Raw genomic sequence first — 20,586 nt, 5'->3', positions numbered from 1 at the left:
GCTGGCGCCGCCCGCCCGCGCCCTGGGCCTCGACCCGCGCCGCGACTACGCCGCCGCTGCCGTGCCGCGGCTCCTGCAAGGCCTGACCGAGGGCGCGCACGGCCTGGCCGACGCGCCCCTCGGCCTCCCCGGGCTGGCGGCCCCGCCGGGCCTGGAGGACCTGCAGGTGAGGCCCGAACAGTCCGGGATGCGCCAGCATCCGCTGCGGTGACTTAGGACCTGGCGGGCGGCAAAGAGTGGTCAGTGCAGAAGTCCGTCCGACTTTTCTCCCAGCCTACCGAGGATGCGCCCCGCGTCCTGAGTTGGACAATGCCTGTCCTTTCAGGTGGCCTGGCTCTGAGTCCGTGAGCCTGGGGTCTGGGTGGCGGCGACCCTTCGCCGAGTAAATGGGCAGGGGCTGAACCACTTTGTCCCTGTCCGCTGGGCAATGTAGGGCATCTATGCCCAGTTCTGGTCTACTGGGGCAGCCTGTGCCTGGAGCGAAGAGAGGCGGAGGAATTGCCTGAGGTTCAAAATTCCCTCTTTGAACTGCACGGCGAGGTTCCCAGGGCTCCAACTCGGCCGCAAATCGCGGGTGAATCCTGGTCCGGCTTGAGGCCGCCGCAGGCGACGGGAGGTGCGCGTTGGGCGGAGCAGACAGCAGGGGCTTTGGGAAGCGACAAGAGACTAGAGTCTACGAGCACCCTTACCACTACCCTGTCCTATTTGCAGGCCATGGACGAGCCGGGAATGAGCCTCCTGGACCAGTCGGTGATCAAGAAAGGTAAGGAAGAATGGCATGCCTCTGCCAGGGCAGAACTGGGCGAGATGGTGCAAGCCCTGGCACACAGACCCAACGGTCTTCCCTACGGCGCGTCCCTCATGTGCATCGCCGAGCTCGGTGGCCACCGGTCACTCTTTCCAGCCCAGTAGAGGGGCTGCGGAGGCTGCAAGCCTGGGCAGCTAGGGTGGTTGGTGAATTGGCCCCAGAGCCTACCAGACCAGGTGCCCTGGGAGCCCGACCACGCTCACTTAGCTACCCTGGCGGCCAAGCCTGTGCAGGGGCCTGGCCTCTCCCTACCAAGGGGGAGGGAAGGCACTGTTTCAGATCTGGAGTAATTTGCAGAACAAGTTAAACCACTTCCCTGTTTCCTAAGAGGTGGTAATAGGGGTGCTATTCCCATGGATGTCGTTAAATGATTTCCACTTTACCGAGCCTTACGATTTCCTAGCCTGCCAGGTTCTTTCTGCCCCTCCTTTCCCAGCAGGTCCTTGGGAGCCTGGTGGTTTCCCTAGGGAATTTTTTCTCCACTAGGGAGCCTCTTTCAGTGTTCAGGATGAGGGAGCGGGTCTGTGAATATTGTGTCAGGCCGTGTGCAGGAGGGTCAGGGCCTGGTGTTGGTGTCTATGTGAGTTTGCAGTCCTGTACATGTCTGAAATATTCCTTTCCTAGGTGTCTTTCTAGTATTTCTTGGTGTCTCTTGCTGTTGAGTGTGTAATGTGTGTCCATCATGTTGGTGTAATTTCCATGCTTTTGGGGGTCAGGGTCCCTGTTGTGTCCAGGAACTTGTTTTTTGGCACTGAGGATCTCTAAGGATGGAGAGTTGCTCCCTGTTTATTTTTGGGGTGTTTGTGTCTCTCTGCCCTAGTAAAATCCAGGGGTTTGAGATCTGCCCTCCACTGGATCTTGGGACCTGTGAGTTCTGACGGTGACAGAGAAAAGTGAGAAAGACAGAGACTCAGGAAGCTCAGGCATCCAACAGGCTCCTTGAATTTGGACAGGGGACAGTGAAGAGAGGAATATGGGGGCACAGACAAGCCCGCAGTGCCCAGGGCTGGCACAAGCTGTTTTTCAAACCAGTGAATTCAAGCCTGAGCTCAGTCTGCCCTCCCAGAGAGCAGGTGGGGTTGGGGGGGCGGGGACAGGGCGTGGGGCGGGACTTGGATTTCCAAGACTTGGGGCTGGGAGTTAGCTGGACCACCTGGAGTATGTGTGGGGAAAGATGAGGGGATAGCCCACCCAGAACCTGGGGGAAGGGGGCACCAGGTACTGGGGCTGTGTTACCTGGAGGTAGGGGTTTGGGGAGGCTGCCTGGAGTCCCAGCAGAGGTGTGTGGTCAGAGCCAGCTCTTTGCTAGAGGCCACTGCCTTGCTTTAGTGAATTTTTCCAAAACCGACGGAAGGAAGAACTCATCTCCAGTGGCAAGAGCCTGCTGCAGGGCTGCGTCCACCTGGAGATGGTCTCCATGGTCTCAGTTCCCAGTTCCTGACTCCTGCCCAGACTTGGTGGATTAGGGGGGTCTAGACTCATTGACTCCCTGGGGGAGGTGCTCACGTGCTAAATCAATTCAGTCGTGTCCAACTCTTTACAACCCTATGGACTGTAGCCCACCACACTCTTCTATCCATGGGATTCTCCAGGCAAGAAAACTGGAGTGGGTTGCTGTGCCCTTCTCCAGGGGATCTTCCCGACCCAGGGATCAAGCCCGTGTCTCTTACATCTTCCACATTGGCAGGCGGGTTCTTTACCACTAGCGCCACCTGGGAAGCCCAAGGAACCTGGGGATTTCTGCTTTGGGGAAGGGTAGAAAAACCAGCTGGGCCTCTGAGTATCTTAAAACTCAGTCCCCTGCTGAGAGCCAGGACAAGAGACTGGCTACAAAGAGGAACTAAAACTGCCTAAACTCCCAGCCCCAAACTTCCATAAATTCTGGGTCCTAGGGGTGCGCGAGGATCTCCCAAAGCAGCCCCAAGAACACAGGGAGTGGGGCCAGGATTCGCGAGTGCTGCGCGCTGACCCCGGCAGGTGCGGGATGGATGTGGGCGCCCGTGCTGCGCGGGATGTCGCCGTCGCGGGCGCGCACACCGGCCCGACTGCAGTGTCAGCCCGTGGGTGGGACGGCGACCTAAGTTAGGGACTGCACGCTGGGAGCCCCAACCTGGACAGAGAGTCACAGCCCCGGGCAGTGCCGCAAAGAGGGAGGGGCGAGAGCTGGATCTCCCAAATGAAGGAGGAGGCTGGTTCCCAAGCGGCGAAGTTGGCCTTTGGCTGGCGGCCGGCGCGGCTAGCCTTCGGGGAGGAGACGGAGTTCGTGCGGCACTTTGCGGCTTTGCAACCAGACAGGCGGAGCCCATCTGCGAAGGTCAGGCCTCGGAAAGCCCTCGCACGGGCGACCTAGCCGTGGCCACGCAGGTGGCCCAGTTGAAGCCCTGCGTCCTGGAGCCTCCTCGCCCCACACAGCGGGTGATTTTCGTTTGCGCCCTCCGCAGTCACTGCGGGACTCCCGCCACGCCGCCAGCCACGTGGGCGCGGTTGGTTAGCTTCCTTCTTCGCCCTCGGGTCTTTCCGAAGGTTTGGGGAGCCCCGGTCCCGTCCTAAAGTCCTCTGGCACCTGCCAGGAGCGATGGAGGACCGTCCCACTCCTGGATTTACAGAAAGTCCTGGAGTTACAGAATTACGGAAAGCCCTGAAATTATAGAAACTCGTTCTTGGCTAGCTGCAGCAAGGACTTCATTCCTCCAGCTCCTCCTGGCCCTGGCGGGAGGGGCAGCTGTGTGAGGGGCGGCTGGGGTCCTGGATGTGAAAGGGAGGCAGCTCCAGCCTTACCCCAGAAGCAGCCTTCCTACTTGAACGAGGCCTCGGCCTCCGCCTTGACCGTGAGTCAGAGAAGGCCAGGCAGGGGAGGGGCGGCAAGGCCCCGCCCCACCACACACCTGCAGGTAGGCCGCCCCTGGCAGCCGGGGCAGCTGTGCGGCAGCGATGGCGGATGGGGCTGAGGCTGAGCCGGAGGGAAGCGGGGAGCCCTCAGTTTTCCTACCCACATTTGTCACTTTCAGTTTTGCGACCTGTCCTAAGGGCACAGAAATGGGGCAGGACTGGCCAGAGAGACAGACAGGGACAGGAATATCGGCAGTGATCTGTTTTGTACACGTCGTAGCGGGAGCTCAAAAGACAAGCGGTGAGTGCCTGAAGTTGAAACATTAGCATGAGGCTCAGGAGGTGGTACGGAAGTTTGTTGAATGAATGGGTGACAGGGTTTGAAGTCTGAGTGCATTCGGAGAGGTCATGTACAAATGGCCGAGCTCCATTCGCCCCACCGGGCATGGCATGTGTGTGTGGCCTCTCTTTGGAAAGGCCAACAGGTTTAAAAAGGTTAAACATCTCTATGGGTTTCTGACCACACAGTCACGGCTGGAGGGGAGTGGTTTGGGGATGAGAACTGCGGTGTTCCTCCTTCCCTCCGAGGAGAGTGAGTAGTTGCCGAATTACAGGCAGGAAAATCCCTTCCTGGGCTCTGTTGTTCTCCCTCAGGACAGGGGCTGATGTGAGCAGTCACCCTTTCCTCCGCTCTCCCTGGCTCTGGGAAGAAAAAGGGGAATGGAGAGTTTCTGGGCTTCAAAGGAGCGCCAGGATTGGGGTGAAACAAGTGAGGAACTCACTTGAAGCAAGATTGGGAGCTCAGTAATCAAGATAAATACTGCATCTTAGCGCAATATTTTTTAAATTTTTGAATGCAAAATATATCCACAATACACAGGATACCAGAATTTTACACAAAGATGGAATCTGACTCAGTTCTACAACCCTACCTCACTTGCCTCCCAGGCTACCGTCAGCCACAGCATGAGACTAATATATATAGTGAAGTTGCTCAGTCGTGTCCACTCTTTGCGACCCCATAGACCGTAGCCTACCAGGCTCCTCTATCTATGGGATTTTCCAGGCAATAGTCCTGGAGTGGATTGCCATTTCCTTCTCCAGGGGGGTCTTCCCAACCCAGGGATCAAACCCAGGTCTCCCACATTGTAGACAGACGCTTTACCATCTGAGCCACCAGCACAGACTAAAAAACCAGTGCAAATGAACTGTGGACTCTGCCTGAGGGCAGCATAGCACCCGCAGGGCAGTGAAAGGTAGGAGTTATAGTTAAAAGAAAGGGAGGAGAGAGTGAGAGGGTGGGGATTAGGAGGTACAAAATAAGCTACAAGGACAATACAACACAGGGGACATAGCTATTATTTTATCATGACTATAAATAGAATATATCTTTAAAAATTGTGAATTGTTATGTTGTACCCGTGCATATTATGTAATATTGTACATCAACTATATCTCAATTAAAAGAAATTAAAATTTGAAATAAAAGGAACCCTCCAGGAACTTCCCTGGTGGTCCAGTGGTTAAGACTTCAAGCTCCCAATGAAGAAGGCATGAGTTTGATCCCTGGTTGGGGAGCTAAGATCACACAAGCCACATGACTCGGCCAAGAAATTAAAAAATTTAAAAAAGAAACCCTCTAGCAGTTGGTGAGATGGAAACTTAACCCGCAGGTCCCACTGGGGAAGGTGAGGGAACTCAGGTGGGCTGGGAGGAGGGTCAGGACCCCTCCTGCCTGCTTTCCTCCTCCCTTTCCCCACATCCTTGGATTGGTGGTACCCTAAGTGTGGTCTAAGCAACCACACGCATCAAATCCCCATTGGGTGCTTATTTAAGAAAATGAAGATTTCCTGGGCACCATCTCACATCTACTGAATGAGAGTCCCTGGAAATATGGCCCTGGGACTGCATTTTTTAAAACCTGATTGACTGAAGTAAAATTTACATACCTGAAATTCACCCACTGGAGGAGTACAATTCGAAGATTTTTAGTATACTTATAGAGTTGTGTAACCATTACCACAGTCTGTTTTAAGACATTTCCAACACCCCTCCCCCAAAATTCCTCTATTCTCATTTATAATTAATTCCTACTCCAAGCTTTAGGCAACCACTGATCTGCCTTCTGTCTATATGTTTGCATATACTGGACATATTATATAAATGAAACACATATATAAATATGCCAACTTTTGCATCTAGCTTCTTGTACTTTTAATCTTTTTGAGGTTCATCTGTGTTGTAGATTTTGTTAGTAGGTCGTCCTTTTTATTGCTTAGTAGTACTCCGTTGTATGGATGGAGCACATTTTGGTTATTCCTTCATCAGTTGATGGACTCTGGGTTTGTTTCCACTTTTTGGCTAGCATGAATAATGCTGCTGTGATCATTCACAGTGCATCTTTGTGTGGACATGTTTTCACTGCTTTTAAATTCCTAGGAGTGGAATTGCGGGATTTTTATGAGTTTGTCTTTAATTTTTTAAAGAAACTCCCAAGCTGTTTTCTAAAGCAGCTGTACTATTTTACATTCCTACCAAATAGATGTGAGGATTCCAGTTTCTTCACATCGTCATCTGCACTTGATATGTCTGTCTGTCTGATTATAGCCTTCCTGGTGAGTATCTCAGTATATTTTTAATTTGCATTTCCTTAATCACTAGTGATGTTGAGCTCTTTCTCATATGCTTACTAGCCACTCATATCTCATTTGTAGTGAAACATCTATTCCCATGTTTTGAATATTCTCTAATTGGGTTATTTATCTTACTATTGAATTATAAGAATTCATATATTCTGGACCCACATCCTTGATAAGATGTAGGATTTGCAGATATCTTATTCAAGAGTATTTCATTCATTTTTTTAAAGGAGACTCTTGCTTTTCTTTATTTGGCTGCGTAGGGGTCTCAGTTGTGCCACACGGGGTCTTCACTGGGTCGTGCAGGGTCTTTTCTTGTGGCACGTGGACTGTAGCTGCGGCACCTCGGCTCACCTCTTGTGGCGTGTGGGCCCAGATGCTCTGCCGCACGGGGGATCCTAGTTCCCCAATCAGGGATCGAACCCACATCCCCTGCATTGCAAGGCAGATTCCCAACCTCAGGCCCACCAGGGAAGCCCCTCATTCTTTTAATAGTGTCTTTTCACGTGCAAAAGTCTTTTATTTTGATGAAATCCAGTTTCATGATTTTCTTTTATGGATCATGTTTTGGTGCCGTATGAGGAACTCTTTGCCCAATCCAAGGTCAGGAAAGCTTTGCTCCTGTATTTTATGCTAGAAAGAATTGCAGTGTTAACCAGCTTTCTGAGCATCTTGGCACACTCCCCAGAAACAGTGGTCAGAACGTATCTCCCACCTGTGGACAGAGTGTGTAGACTTGTGGTGTGTGTGTGTGTGAGTCCTGTCTGCAGGCATGTGTACATGTGAATGGCTTCTGTGTGCGTGACCAGGGGGACACCATGAGTAGACCACATCAGCTTCAGGACTCACTGTGGTATGGGAGACAAGACGCCAGTGTCCCTGCCTTGCAATCTGTGCTAGTTAATTCCCACCTTTATGACTGCTCTTTCCCCAGGCCACCTGCTTCCCTTCCTAACCCTGGCTTCACACCCATCATTTTTGAAGGAAGAAGCTCCAAGGGGAAAGATACAGATAAGTGGGAGGAAGTGGGGGGAAGCAGCAAAGTCTTTAATCATATAGACAAACACTTGTCCACCTGTCTTGCACTATGCTAGCTGCACCTATGCCAGCATAAATCTGGCATATACTCTATGTTTAAATATATCAACAGTAGCAAAAGCACCTGCAGATATCCTTATGTACATTGCTGCATTCCCGCAACACTGGAGAAGGGCAGAGCCTGTGTGTATAGACCTGGGCTCACTGTCTGTTAAGTGTACGCACGCACAGGTTCACCCTCGTTGCTGTGTAGCAGGGCATGTAGTTTTTATGTATAGACATTTGTGTGACACGTATGCTCACATATGTCCCTGTTTGCACATGCACAAACAGCTTCACCCAGCTTTGGTCTCTCTCCTGGTACAGAACCTGGCCTCAGGGGTCTCCAGACTTTAATAAAAACTGGATGGAGGAGCCTGCTGGGGAGAGAAGAATTTTCTATTCTTCTGACCATTCCCTCTGCCTAGGAATCATGGGCAACCAGACTGTCTCTTTGCCCTTCTTGTTAATTTATTAATTCATAGTTTTATTTTTTAAAGTCAAGCTTGAGGTATAATTTACATATAGTACACTTCACCCTTTTAAAATGTGTATTTCTATGAATTTTTTTTAACTCAGTTTTTATTTGACTGTGGTGAGTCTTAGTTGAGGGACATGAAATCTTAGATCTTTGTTGCAGCATGTGAGATTCCACATAGGATCTAGTTCTTAGCCACGGTACCACCAAGGACGTCCCTAAACTTTTGAATCAGTTGCCAATGTTTAAAACTCCAGGGAATTCCCTGATGGTCCAGAGGTTAGGATTTCATGCTTCCATTGCATGGGGTGTGGGTTCAATCCCTGGTCAGGGCACTAAGTTCCCATAAGCTGCACAGTGCAGTGAAAAAAAATAATCCAGAGATATCACCTAGAAACCTCAAATTCTGGTCTTACCAGCAAAAACAAACCAAAAACCTGAACAAGCTAAGAGTTCTGGCGGTGTTGGTGTGTCCTACATGGTAACACTCTCCCATTAACTGCTGCGCTCCCCACTTTGAAGTCTACAACTATGCTGTCCACTGTAGGATCTACCGGCCACGTGTGGCTATAGAGCACTTGAAATGTGGCTAATCCAAATTAAGATGGGTTGTAAGTATAAAATATGTGTTGAGTTTTGAAGACCACGTACAAGAAAATAATGTAAAATAGCTCATTCATAATTTTCGAAATATTGATTGTATGACTCAGTGATAATGTTTTTATTTATTGGGGTAAGTAAAATGTATTAAAATTAGTCTTAATGTGTTTCTCACTTTTTAAAAATGGGGCTTCTAGAAAACATAAATTTATATATGTGGCTCAGAGTGTATTGGTTTTGGACAGTGTGGTCGAGAGCCTAAAGGGCAGATGGAGGACCAGGCAGGACAGGTAGGGAGGGCTGGACCACAAGCTGGGTCCCACTTTTTAAAGAAAATTTGGCCACACTGTGCAACACGTGGGATCTTAGTTTCCTGACCAGGGATGGTCCCGTGTCCCCTGCATTGGCAGGCAGACCACCAAGGAAGTCCCAAGAAGGGCACTGTGACAGTTATGGTCATCATCAAAGGCCAGGATCCATCTCTGTTCCTTATTGCTGAGCCAGCTTAACTATTAATACTTTGAAATTTAAGTTTCTTTATCTTGAAATGGGGATAGAAAATACCATCTACTCCACAGACCTGTTAATGTGAAGCCCTTGATAAATGGTTGGCGGGTAGGCAGCATCATTCTGCTCAGCTATGGAGCTAGAATTTGATTCTCAGGCACTGATGAGTTCTAGGCTGGGGAGTGATGGATATTTCAGAAAGATCCCTCTGGGGCAGGGGCTGTGCAGAAATTCAGGTGGGAAGTGAGTGAGTGTCCCTCCATACCTGTGGCTTCATCCAGGCATGTGGAGAAAAGAAAGTCCTAGGCCACAGTGATGGGTGGGATGGGGTGGGAGAGGGCGGTGTGGAGGGCCTCACTGAGATTTCTGGCTGGGCGAAGGCAGGGAGGGTTTCAGTGCACGTTCAGAGAGGGGAAAGCTGGAGGGGCTCTGCCAGGCCAGGGACTGGGCCAGCCTTGCTTGCCTCTGCCTTCCCGAGGCACGGTTCCCCGCACACCGGTGCTCAGTGAACATTTTGCCAGATGACTGGAGGGCCAAGTGCCACCTTTGAGACCACAGCCCAGGGATTACTACTGGTACTAAGTCTATCAGCTACATGATTTCAGGGACATTATTTCACCTCTCTGGGCTTCAGTCTCTCATCTGTAAAATGGGGATAATAAACGTAGCCTCTTGTTCTGAGGATTCAGTGAGGTTATTGGTAGAAGCACATAGTATATAGTAGAGTGAGTGCTCATTGACGCTTGACCTCAGGATCTCTACTTGATTCCCCTCCCCAAACACAGAAAGCCTGCCTTTTCTACCAAGGCTCTCACTTCCTTGAAAGAAGAAAAGCCCAAGGGGAAACAAGTGCCTCAGTCGTTCTCCCTTCCCCCTGAGGCTTAGCAGGAGAATGGAGGTTAGACAGCAGGAAGAACTTTCTTTTAGAGCCAAGCGTGTCCAAATGCGTGTTAAAAAATAAACTTCTCAGATTCCCTTCCCTCCTCTTCATAGATATTAGTACAAAATTAGAGAGTATTGGGGGAGGGAACGATAGGGGATATCTCTTTATTCCTGGACTCCTTGACGTCCCAGAGTGATTTAGCGGGAAGAGGGCCAGCGTTGGGGGCCTAATGGGGCCATAACCTCCCTGTCCCTGGAATGGGGGAGTCCAAAGCCCCCAGGCCTTTCACTGACCTTAGATGGTGGGGAGACATGGGGATCACAGGTGACTGGGAGCAGGGAATCAGGGCCCCCTTGTCATCGCATCTGGCTGGGCCCTGCTGCAGTGACCCAGGAATCCAGTTTCCAGCTCACATTCCGTTTCCTTATTTCCAACACCCTTTGTGTTCATGCATGCCCAAACTCCCAAGACTGCTGAGGCTGTTTGATTTTTAACAGGGAACCAGCCTGACTCAATGAGGGGAGTCGGGGTTCCAGAGCCAGAGAACTTTGAGTTTCTTTTCCACCACCCATTGGCTGAGTGAACGTGAGTGAGTCACGTTAGCCTCATGCTTCAGTCTCTTCCCTTGTAAAGCAGGGTTAGTGGAATGTCCTTCTGGAAGGTGCTGGGACGTGCAGAAGCAGCTGTGTGTGCACAGCATGTGAGCACGGTGCCGACGCGCAGCTGGCGCCTCAGCAGCGCACTCGCAGCCCAGCTGGCCAGTGCCCCGTGGCCCCCTGCTCAGTGTTGTCTCTCTCCCTTGCTCTCGCTTCTGCTCCACAGTCCCCATCCCCTCCAAAGCCAGCAGCCTTTCGGCCCTCTCATTGGCCAAAGACAGCTTGGTTGGCGGCATCACGAACCCCAGTGAGGTCTTCTGCTCCGTGCCCGGCCGGCTCTCTCTGCTCAGCTCGACGTCCAAGTACAAGGTGACGGTGGGGGAGGTCCAGCGGCGACTCTCACCTCCCGAGTGCCTCAATGCCTCTCTCCTGGGTGGTGTCCTTCGCAGGTAGGAAGGCCAGCCCACAGCTCCCTGCCCAGGGTCAAGGCTAAAACCTGAGCTCCTTTCAGACTTTCTCAGGGGTTTGGAGAGGGGACGGCCCCACCCCAGGACACACAGGGTCATCTCCACCTCAGTCTCCCAGGAGAATTATGTATGCTCTCTGGACAGGACTGTGTCCTTGGCAGCTCCCATGGGTCTGCAGGCTGGAGGCCGGGGGTAGAGAAGAGCCTGGGTACCAAGAAGGGATGCAGGACTCACCCACATTGGGCACGATGGACAAGGCTGGGTTAGGGGAAGGGACAGCCCCCACCCCACCCGGAAAAAGGATCCCCAGGACTTAAGGCCCATTTCCTGTGTCAGTTATAGGCTTCTCTGGTGTGTGTGTTCTGAGCAGGGAGCATGGGGTCCATGGTTTGTTTTCACAACTGGGTCTGTCTCTGCGTATGTCCTTGTGCCTGGGTAGGTATTTCTGCTTCGGGACTATGACTTTTGATGTATTTGAGGATAGTGTTTGTGTGCATGCTTGCATGTGTGTTTGTACGAGTATGTGGTGTAGGGAGTGGACAGGAGTATATGTTTCCATGAGTGTGAGTTTCCTGTGTTACTTTCAGTGGGATGTGTTGTTTAGAGTATGTTCTACTCTGTGTGTCTGTATGAGTATATGCTTACCTTTGTGTGGGGCTTCCCAGGTGGTGCAGTGGTCAAGAGTCCCCCTGCAAAGCAGGAGGGTTCAGTCCCTGGGTCAGGAAGATTCCCTGGAGTAGGAAATGGCAACCCACTCCAGTATTCTTGCCTGGAAAATTCCATGGACAGAGGAGTCTGGTGGGCTCCAGTGCATGGGGGTCGCAAAGTCAGGCACGACTGCATGACTGAGCACAGCACAGCATCCTTGGGTAGGAGCCGCATTTGTGCGGGTGTGGGAGCGTCCCGTTATTCCTGGTCTCTGAGCATCCCAGAGTGGCTTGTGTGAGTCCATGGCGGTCTGCACAAATGTCCCTGGGCTCCTGACTTGGTGTGGAAACGTGTTTCTGTGTCCTGGATCTCTGAGACTGTGTGTCTGTCTCTATTGGTGTGCATGTCTCTGTTCTTGGTCCTCAGTGCGTTTCATCTGTGTGTGTGTCTATGTGCCCTGGGCAGCTGTGTGTATAACAATGTCTCCCATGTATCTCTCTGTGTTTCCCGTGTCTCTGGGCCTGCATGTCCCTGGGTAGCTATGCTGATGTACACAGGTGGGAGAAAGAACCCTGAGACGCTGGTCCATCCTGCCCCACCTTGGGCTGTCCCTGCTATTGGGAGGATTAGGGAGAAATGAGGCGGTTCCTGGAGCTGGATGTAGGGCCCACTTTCCCATCGTGGCTGCAAACCCAGTGAGATTACGAAGAGATTGGGATCGGGCAGGTGGAGACCCCAGCATGTCCCCAGGGCCAGACCCAAGCCTCGCAGGGCTGGTGGAGGCAGCAAGGCCCTGTTGGCTCACTGAGCACACAAGATTCTCTCTTCATAGTCTGTGTGTCTCTCTGTGTGCACGTCCAGGGCCAAGTCCAAGAATGGAGGCCGGTGCCTGCGCGAGCGGCTGGAGAAGATTGGGCTCAACCTGCCAGCTGGCCGTCGCAAGGCTGCCAACGTGACCCTGCTGACTTCACTAGTAGAGGGTGAGGCCCGAGGGGCCAAGAGCCACCACCCAGTGTGACTGTTTGTGACTGTCTCGGATGCAGGAGGGCATGTTTAGTCATATGTGTGTTCTCTGTGCCCCATATGTAAGGGGTGTGTATGAAATATGTGTGCAGTCTTTACGTGTATACACAGCACATAGGTGCATGTGCTGGTGAAGTAGAGTGTGTGTGTGTGTGTGTGTGTGTGTGTGTGTGGAGTGTGAGGAAGAGTGGCCAGTGTTTGAATGTGGTAGAGATGAGGGGGTTAGAGTCCCCTCCCTGGAGGCTGGTGACTCTGAGCTCAATCATCTTGAGTTCTCAAGCTCAGCTCCCACCCCTAAGCTCAGAGGCCTTCCGAGAAGGGAGGGCAGTGGGGTTGCAACTAGAGCTGAGAGGGGAATCGGAAGAAGAGAGAAACATATTTAGAAGCAGAATGGAGGCTGGCCCTGGTCAGGGGTTGGAGGGTCCAGTCTGTGCTCCAGGCTCAGAGGTACACCTGGCTGTAGTGATGTCTCATCTCTGCCTCCCCTCCCCCAGGAGAGGCTGTACACCTGGCCCGAGACTTTGGCTACGTCTGTGAGACCGAGTTCCCAGCCAAGGCAGCTGCCGAGTACCTGTGCCGACAACACGCTGACCCCGGGGAGCTGCACGGCCGCAAGAGCATGCTGCTGGCTGCCAAGTGAGTGAGGGCGCTGTGCACAGGCTGCCGTGGGTGCCCTACACGGGCACTTATGGGTGCAGGGCATGAACACGGGTGCCAAGCACAGGCACAGTGGGCACCACGTGTACCTGTGATGGACACACGGTGCGTGATCCACTGCACACACCTAGGCTCCACGCTGCACGTGACAGGGCACACGTGGACATGTGAGCATAGCTGAGTTCTGTATGTCACAAACACAGTGTCAGGACAGGCTTACACAGAAGCCCAGGTGTGGGTACCACGGCCCCATGGCACCCATGGCAAGGCTGAGGGTCTCTAGCCTTGAGCCCCATTCCTGAGCCTTGCCAATCAGCCCCTCTGCTCCTGGGACCTCCATCAGGGCACCCAGCCAGGCCCCTGTGTTGACCCTACTTTGTCCTTACTTCACACCTGACCCCTCTACAAGTCTCACGGATGCCTCCCTCACCCTACCCACATGCCATGTACCCTACCCAGATACTGGGCTCCTCGTCTCACTCCCGGACATTTACCCGGCGCCCCTCTGTTCCCCCAGCCTTCCGCCCCGCACAGGCACTGCTCTCTACCCAAGAGCCTTCAATGCTCCCACTGTCACTGCATTAACTTTCAAACTAGGCTCTACTGGGACGCTGCAGAGCCTGCGTAATGAACTGCTATTTGATGAAGATTTACCTTTCAGGAAGGGCTCCTTTGCAAGAAGAGACAGACACAGGGCAGTTTGAAAACCACCATTTAAAATAAAAATCCAGACTCCTTTGAGGACCCCCATAATGTGGTCTGCACAAACTCCACCCACTCCACCTGACCCTCTTGCTCTCTCCTGCCCTCCCATTCTTGGGCTTGCTCTTCCGCTCAGAATGACATTCAGTCCTTCCACCTAAGGCAGTTCTTCATATCACAACTCCATCCTCCCGTCTTCACAGCTCCCTCAAGTGCTCTAGGCGGAAATGGACTCACAGACTCACGGGACTGCCATGACTCATGGGGCCTTTGAGACTGTCTAGGGCAGGACCCACCTCACTCATTACTCAGCTAACTCAGCAAGCCCTTCCTGGGTCCCAGTCACATCTAAGATGCTGACTGGGTTCCTTGGTGATGCAAAGGGAAGACACAAGTGGTTCTCCTGCCTGAGGTGGACACAGAATGCATAGAGAAATGAATGATGGCTGCAGAATGGAGTTGGATTCAACTTCCAGCCTAGTCACTTGGACAGGTCATCTAATTGTCAGAAACTTAACGAGTTTCCTCTTCCATGTGACAGGGATAACAATATAGATTTGTTGTGAGATTAAGTGAGCTGATACAGACAGTGTGCTTGGCACAGAATCCAGGTCTCAATTCATATTCACTGCTAGCTATTAGTTCAGTTATTTAAGGCAGACTCTGGATTGTTCCCCAATAATTTCATAAACAAAGCTCTTGAAGCATTGGCTGTTTTGGGTGCAGGTGTGGGTAGGAGAGAGAATCAAGGAAAGTTTCCTGGACAAGGCAGGAGTTGAGCTGGACTTGGAATGTGGGCAGAATATCCACAGGAAAAGCAATCGTAGGGTATTGGCATGTGCTGTTTATTAGCTGTGTGATATTGGGCAAGTCAGTTTCCATCTCTGAACCTTCGTTTACTTCTCAGTAACATGGGTATGACCATCATTTGTCAACTGTTGGGTCAGCAATCATATGTATGGTGTCCAGCTGAACTCAGACCTGTCTCTAACCTCTGACCCTCCTTCCGCAACCAGGCAGATCTGTAAGGAGTTTGCAGACTTGATGGCGCAGGACCGCTCACCGCTGGGCAACACTCGCCCAGCGCTCACCCTGGAGCCGGGAGTGCAGAGCTGTCTGACACACTTCAGCCTCATCACCCATGGTTTCGGCGGGCCCGCCATCTGTGCTGCCCTCACTGCCTTCCAGAACTACTTACTGGAGTCACTCAAGGGGCTGGACAAGATGTTTCTAAGCAGTGCAGGCAGTTGTCACGGTGACAGCAAGGTGTCAGAGAAGGATGCCAAACATCGGAAGTAACCGCTTGCCCCACCCCATCCCTTAAGGGGCTCCCAAGATCTGTAATGAGGTCTTTCCTCCTGGGGGTGGGCCTGGAAGCATTCAAAGGTGGGGCTGGAGTCAGACCAGAAAAAGAACATTCCTCCAGAAACCCATGAGTTAGGGATCTGGGTTGGAGTTAGGGGAAGTGACCTCTGTGTTGATAAGTTAAGCACCCCGGTGTTTGCCTCCTGTGTGCAATTTTCTGACCCTTGACTGCTGAGAAGGGTTTGAAGAGGAGGTTGGCACAGAAAAGTCTGGTTCTTGGGGCCAGTGCTGCCCATGAGGGTGCCTGGGCAATGATGGGTATCCCCAGGGGCCAAGGCCTTGCTGTTTTTACTGAGACCAGGAGGGAAATGAACCAACCAGAGGTGCTACTGAGGAGCTGGTGTGCTTCATCTCAGTCTCCTACCCCCAGAAAAGGGGTGCTGGCAGAAGGCCCCAGTGGATTCTTTGCATCGCTGCCACTCTTCTAAAGAAGTGGGCAGGAGGGGCCCTCAAGGAACAGGGAAGATAAAGCACAAATTGGGTAACTTGAGTCCAGGCTGCACTTCAGTCCTGTTGCTGTCTGTCCTATTTATTTATCATTAAAGTTTAAAAATGTCCAGTGCAACTTATTTATCCCAGTGAGCTGAGGACTCTTGTTTCACAGTCTTCTGCTCATGCGCCAAGACGTGCAGCTACACTAGGATGGAGAGGGTGTTTTTGCTCACAAAGGGCTATGGGTGGGCTGGGAGGAAAGAAAGATGTCAGGGACTCTGAGGTTGTGGCTGAGATTTTGTTATTTACGATTGTTTCTCTTGACCCTGCAGTCAGTGTACCTCCGCAACTCTCAGACTGCGTTCTCATTCTCTTAATAAAACCTTTCACTGGATATGAAGCCCTCCCTGTCCTTCTTCAGTCCAGGCCTGAATTTGCCTCCCCAGATGGCAAGGTCACAGGGGAGAGACAGGGCCTGGGGACTGGGGGAAGGGGGAGGAGTGTATAAGGGGGAAATCTTGGAGGGGGCTGTGGGCATCACTGTGTGAGGGGATACAGACGGTGGGTCTGTCTGGCTTATCAATGTGGCTGTTAGTTCTGTGTGTGTGAGAGAGGTGAATCCTGGGTGGGGGGATGGGGGTATGTTATTGTGACTCACTAAGCCTGTGGGTGAAGGTGTCGGTCTGGCTATAGGTCTGTGTGATGAGTTACTGTGATCATTGGTGGTGGGTCTAAACACGTGTCAGTATGAATACTGATGACTATCTGGCCCCTTCAAGTCTAGCTTCTTTGTCTTCTTGAGGATTTCGTTCTTCAAGCCATTTTTCTTGCCTGCACCTTCAGTCTCTCCGTCCCTACTAAGTCATCTACAGATCACTCCCTAAAGGACACATTCTAGGATCTCTTACCTTACCAAACATAAATCCTTTCCTTTTAAAGAGTTCTTAAAAAGATTATGACACCCCTACTTCCACTTCCCCACCCCCAATTCAACCCACTTTACTCTGGCTTCTGCCACTACCAGCCTATGGAAATCCACTCAGCAAGGTCATCAGTGGCCACAAGTCCAAAGTCCCTCTTCTGGACTTCTTAGCAGCATTTGATATGGGTGACTACTTGCTGTCTTCTGAAACACTCCCTACTTATGTCCAAAATGGAGTACTTGACTCAAGTACTCAAATCTTGACCTGGCCACCTTCCTGACCTCAGTATGGTGCCACGCTCTATACCCAGTTCCTCAAGCCAGAGACTAGGAAGTTGTATTTGATTCTTTCCCTATACCCTATTATCCATCACAAAGTCCATCCAGATAGAAGAATCTCCTCTGCTACCACCCTGCTCCTCAGGAATATTACAGTAGCCTTCCAACTGGTCTGTTTTCACTGGTACACCATACTGAAGCCCTGCCAGCAACTGAGACACTGCCTACTTCTTCAACCACATCTTGAACTACTCCCTCCTCTTCCTTTGGCCCAGCCACACGGGCTCCCCTTCGGCTCCTCGGATTACCACTTTTACGCTTCAGGGCCATTGCATTCGCCTTTCTCTTTGCCTGGAATTCTCTTCCCTCAGTTCCTCATAGGTGTGCTGTCAAAGACAGATGGTCAGGTGTTTCACAGAAAGGAAAGGTTTAGGAATCATCATCTCCCAGGGGAAAGGTCCAAAGATGTGAGTGCTTCTCCCAAGAAGGTTCCCTGCCTCAACCTACACATATGAAAGGATGGGAGGAAAGGCTGGAAGTATGTTCTGTGTTAATGAAAGACCTGGACCTGGCAAGAGACGTTCTACTACTGAAATTATTTTAGACTACAGGAAGTTGAGGGAATTAAAAGACATATGGCACTTAAGACTATCTCAGCACCCCCTTCCATTTCTTAGGGGTTCCTTGTCAGCTTCCTCAACCTCTTCACTAGTCAGAGCTAAGCTTCCCTACCCTGAGGCAAAGCAGCTGCTCTCTGCTCCAACCTATCCCCTCTCACCCCAAGCATGGGAAGGAATAAATTGTTTCCAGTGTATTAATCACCTGAAAGCAGATGGGAACCAATGCGAGACCACTCTAAGTGGTGTTTGGCCCCAAGTGTTAAAGCATCAGTGCACTCCCAGTGTTTTTCAACTTCAGAAAATTGATTAAGGATAAAGCTGGCATTAAAAAAAAAAATCTAGTAGAGAGAACAGATTAGAAAATATCAGGGTACATTGCACCACAACTCAATCATACATATATATGTATCTGTAAGAAAGATTTCAGGAAGCAACGCTTACCCTTTATACAGTAGGTATGGAGTGAAAAACGTATGCTGAAGCTGTATCAATTCAATGGGCCATGGGCTTTATGACGTGTAGAAGGAAAGGAAATTGGGGAGCTAGGTTGGGAGAAGATTATGAAATGCGTAGCATGTCAAACCCAAGTTGGGTTTGACATTTTCAAAGTCACTCAGTCGTGTTTGACTGTTTGAGACCCCATGGACTATACAGTCTATGGAATTCTCCAGGCCAGAATACTGGAGTGGGTAGCCTTTCCCTTTTTCAGGGGATCTTCCTCACCCAGGGATCGAACCCAAGTCTCCCACATTGCAGCCGGATTCTTTACCAGCTGAACCACAAGGGAAGCCCAAGAATACTGGAGTGGGTAGCCTATCCTTTCTCCAGCACATCTTCCTGACCCAGGAATCAAACCAGGGTCTCCTGCATTGCAGGCAGATTCTTTACCAGCTGAGCTATCAGGGAATATAAATAGAACAGAATAAAGTTGTTTTGTTCCATAAGCAATGGAAACCATCAGAAAGTGTTAAGTGAGGAGAGGAATGGATGATCCAGTTTTTAGAGTACAGAGAAAAAACTGGATAGGGAGGAGATTAAAAGTAGAGAGAAGCTAGAAAGCTGTTAAAGTAGTCTGAGAAAGGGAGTTAGGCTTAGGGGTTAGGATTTTGGGCTTTCCCTGCCGTAGCCCAGGGTCAATCCTTGGTAGGGGAACTGAGATACTGGAGATGGATAGTTTCATTAAAAGATTTAGGAAGTCAAATGCGAGAACTTGGTAACTCTGTGAAGGCAGGAAATAAAGAAGGCAAAAAAATGATGCCCAGCTAGATGCAATGAGGCATGTTGGATCATTTCCTAGAATAGAAAAAAACATTAGTGGAAAAACTGGTGAAATCTGAATAAAGGCTGGAGTTTAGTTAATACTCATGTGCCAACCAATGTTTCTTAGTTTTACAAATGTATTGTGGGCAACATGTTAACACTAAGGAAAACCAGGCGAGGAGTATAAGGATCTTTGCAACTTTTCTATAAAACTAAATTTATTTCAAAATAAGTTTATCAAAGATAAATGATGCATAGGTTTCTGGCTTGGGTACTTGGGAGCCAGGGCCTGGTGGTAAGGCTCAGCTTTAGACATGCTGAGTTTGATGTCCTGTGACTAGAGGGTGAGATACCTAGGATTAAGTGTATATTGAACCTAAGAAAGAGATCTGGATTGGAGAAAACAGACTAGAGGTCAGGGTGGGCTGGTAGCCTTCCCTATGAGACTGCCTTGTGGACACATATTCAAAGGCAGAGAACGATTTCATTCTTAGTGAGGCATGGATGCAGAATAATAAGTTTACCAATGACCCCATACTTATTGGGACTTCCCAGGTGGCGCTAGTGGTAAAGAACCTGCTACCAATGCAGCAGACGCAAGAGACGCAGGTTCGATCCTTGGGTCGGGAAGATCCCCTGGAGAAGGAAAAGGCACCCCACTCCAGTATTCTGGCCTGGAGAAGTCCATAGGGTTGCAAGGAGTTGGACATGGCTGAAGTGACTTAGCAGGCATGCATATGTTTATAGAGCACTTACCACATGCGAGGCCCTGCTCCAAATGCTTTACGTTAGCACATGGAATCCTCATACAATTCTATTTTACAGATAGGAAAGCCATGAAGCAGGACTGCTTACACTTTAGTAGTGGCACTCTACTTGGGCAAGCATCAGAATCACCTGTGGAGCTTTAAAATAGATGTCTTAGAGAGTCAGGAAGCTAGCCAAAAGCTCACACCTATGCATAGCGAGGGTGGTGTCAAACTAATGACGAACTAGGCATGGTCATGTGAATCACTTCTTTCTCCCACTTATTCAATGATTAGCTTGCTTCTTATGGTGGTAAAAGGCATTTACCAATGGTGTACTAAAAAGTGTATGGCATTCAAATCTGATGGTAATTCAATACTGTTAACACAAATGTGCTATCTATAGGGAGTAACTTAGATGATATATTTCACCCCGGATAAACAAAAAACCTATTGTATGTGGTATTAAGATCAGCACAGAATGGGATAAAGTTGGGCTTATCTTAGTCTAGGACCAAATGGTGCTCAAAGTATGGTTCCCAGACCAGCAGCATCACACCGACCAGAAATATCAGAAATGTAAAATCTCAGGCCACCCCCTCAAACTACTGGAGTAGGACCCAGCAAGCTGTGTCTATAAGGAAGTTGAGATGCATGCTGTAGTTTGAGGATCACTGCTCCAAAGAAGCTTCAAATTGGCGGTTCTCTACTGTGACTAAGGATTAGAAGCTTTAAAAAATATTCCTAGTCTAGGCCCCAAACTTGTTAGAATCTGGGAGTGAATGCAGGCTAATCAAGTAGATTAAAAAAGAAAACCCTCCAGGTGATTCTGATACATACATCTGGTTAAGAACTACTGTTTTAGTGGCACCAATCGAAAAATATCTACATTACTCATTACCAAAAAACTAGATTGCTGCTGCTGCTACTAAGTTGCTTCAGTCATGTCCGACTCTGTACGACCCCAGAGACGGCAGCCCACCAGGCTCCCCCGTCCCTGGGATTCTCCAGACAAGAACACTGGAGTGGGTTGCCATTTCCTTCTCCA

The 20,586-nt window shown here is 50.4% G+C and overlaps 1 protein-coding gene across 1 annotated transcript in view; it reads left to right on the top strand.

The window, feature by feature from the left end:
* The window catches only part of TFAP2E (transcription factor AP-2 epsilon), a 17,124-nt gene extending 1,019 nt beyond the window's left edge, over positions 1-16,105 (top strand). The window contains exons 3-8 of the mRNA XM_040231712.1: positions 1-166; positions 712-763; positions 10,644-10,866; positions 12,394-12,512; positions 13,050-13,191; positions 14,931-16,105. The exon at positions 1-166 is cut by the window's left edge and continues 21 nt beyond it. Coding sequence (XP_040087646.1) covers positions 1-166; positions 712-763; positions 10,644-10,866; positions 12,394-12,512; positions 13,050-13,191; positions 14,931-15,213 — 985 coding nt within the window. The 3' untranslated portion in view covers positions 15,214-16,105. The remainder of the gene's footprint in view (positions 167-711; positions 764-10,643; positions 10,867-12,393; positions 12,513-13,049; positions 13,192-14,930) is intronic.
* Positions 16,106-20,586: the final 4,481 nt, after the last annotated feature.

This window comes from Oryx dammah, unplaced genomic scaffold (assembly GCF_014754425.2).
Source record: "Oryx dammah isolate SB20612 unplaced genomic scaffold, SCBI_Odam_1.1 HiC_scaffold_28, whole genome shotgun sequence".
In the NCBI taxonomy this organism is placed as follows: Eukaryota; Metazoa; Chordata; class Mammalia; order Artiodactyla; family Bovidae; genus Oryx; species Oryx dammah.
The sequence above is the reverse complement of the archived record's forward strand: the minus strand, read 5'-3'. Positions and strand labels throughout refer to the sequence as shown.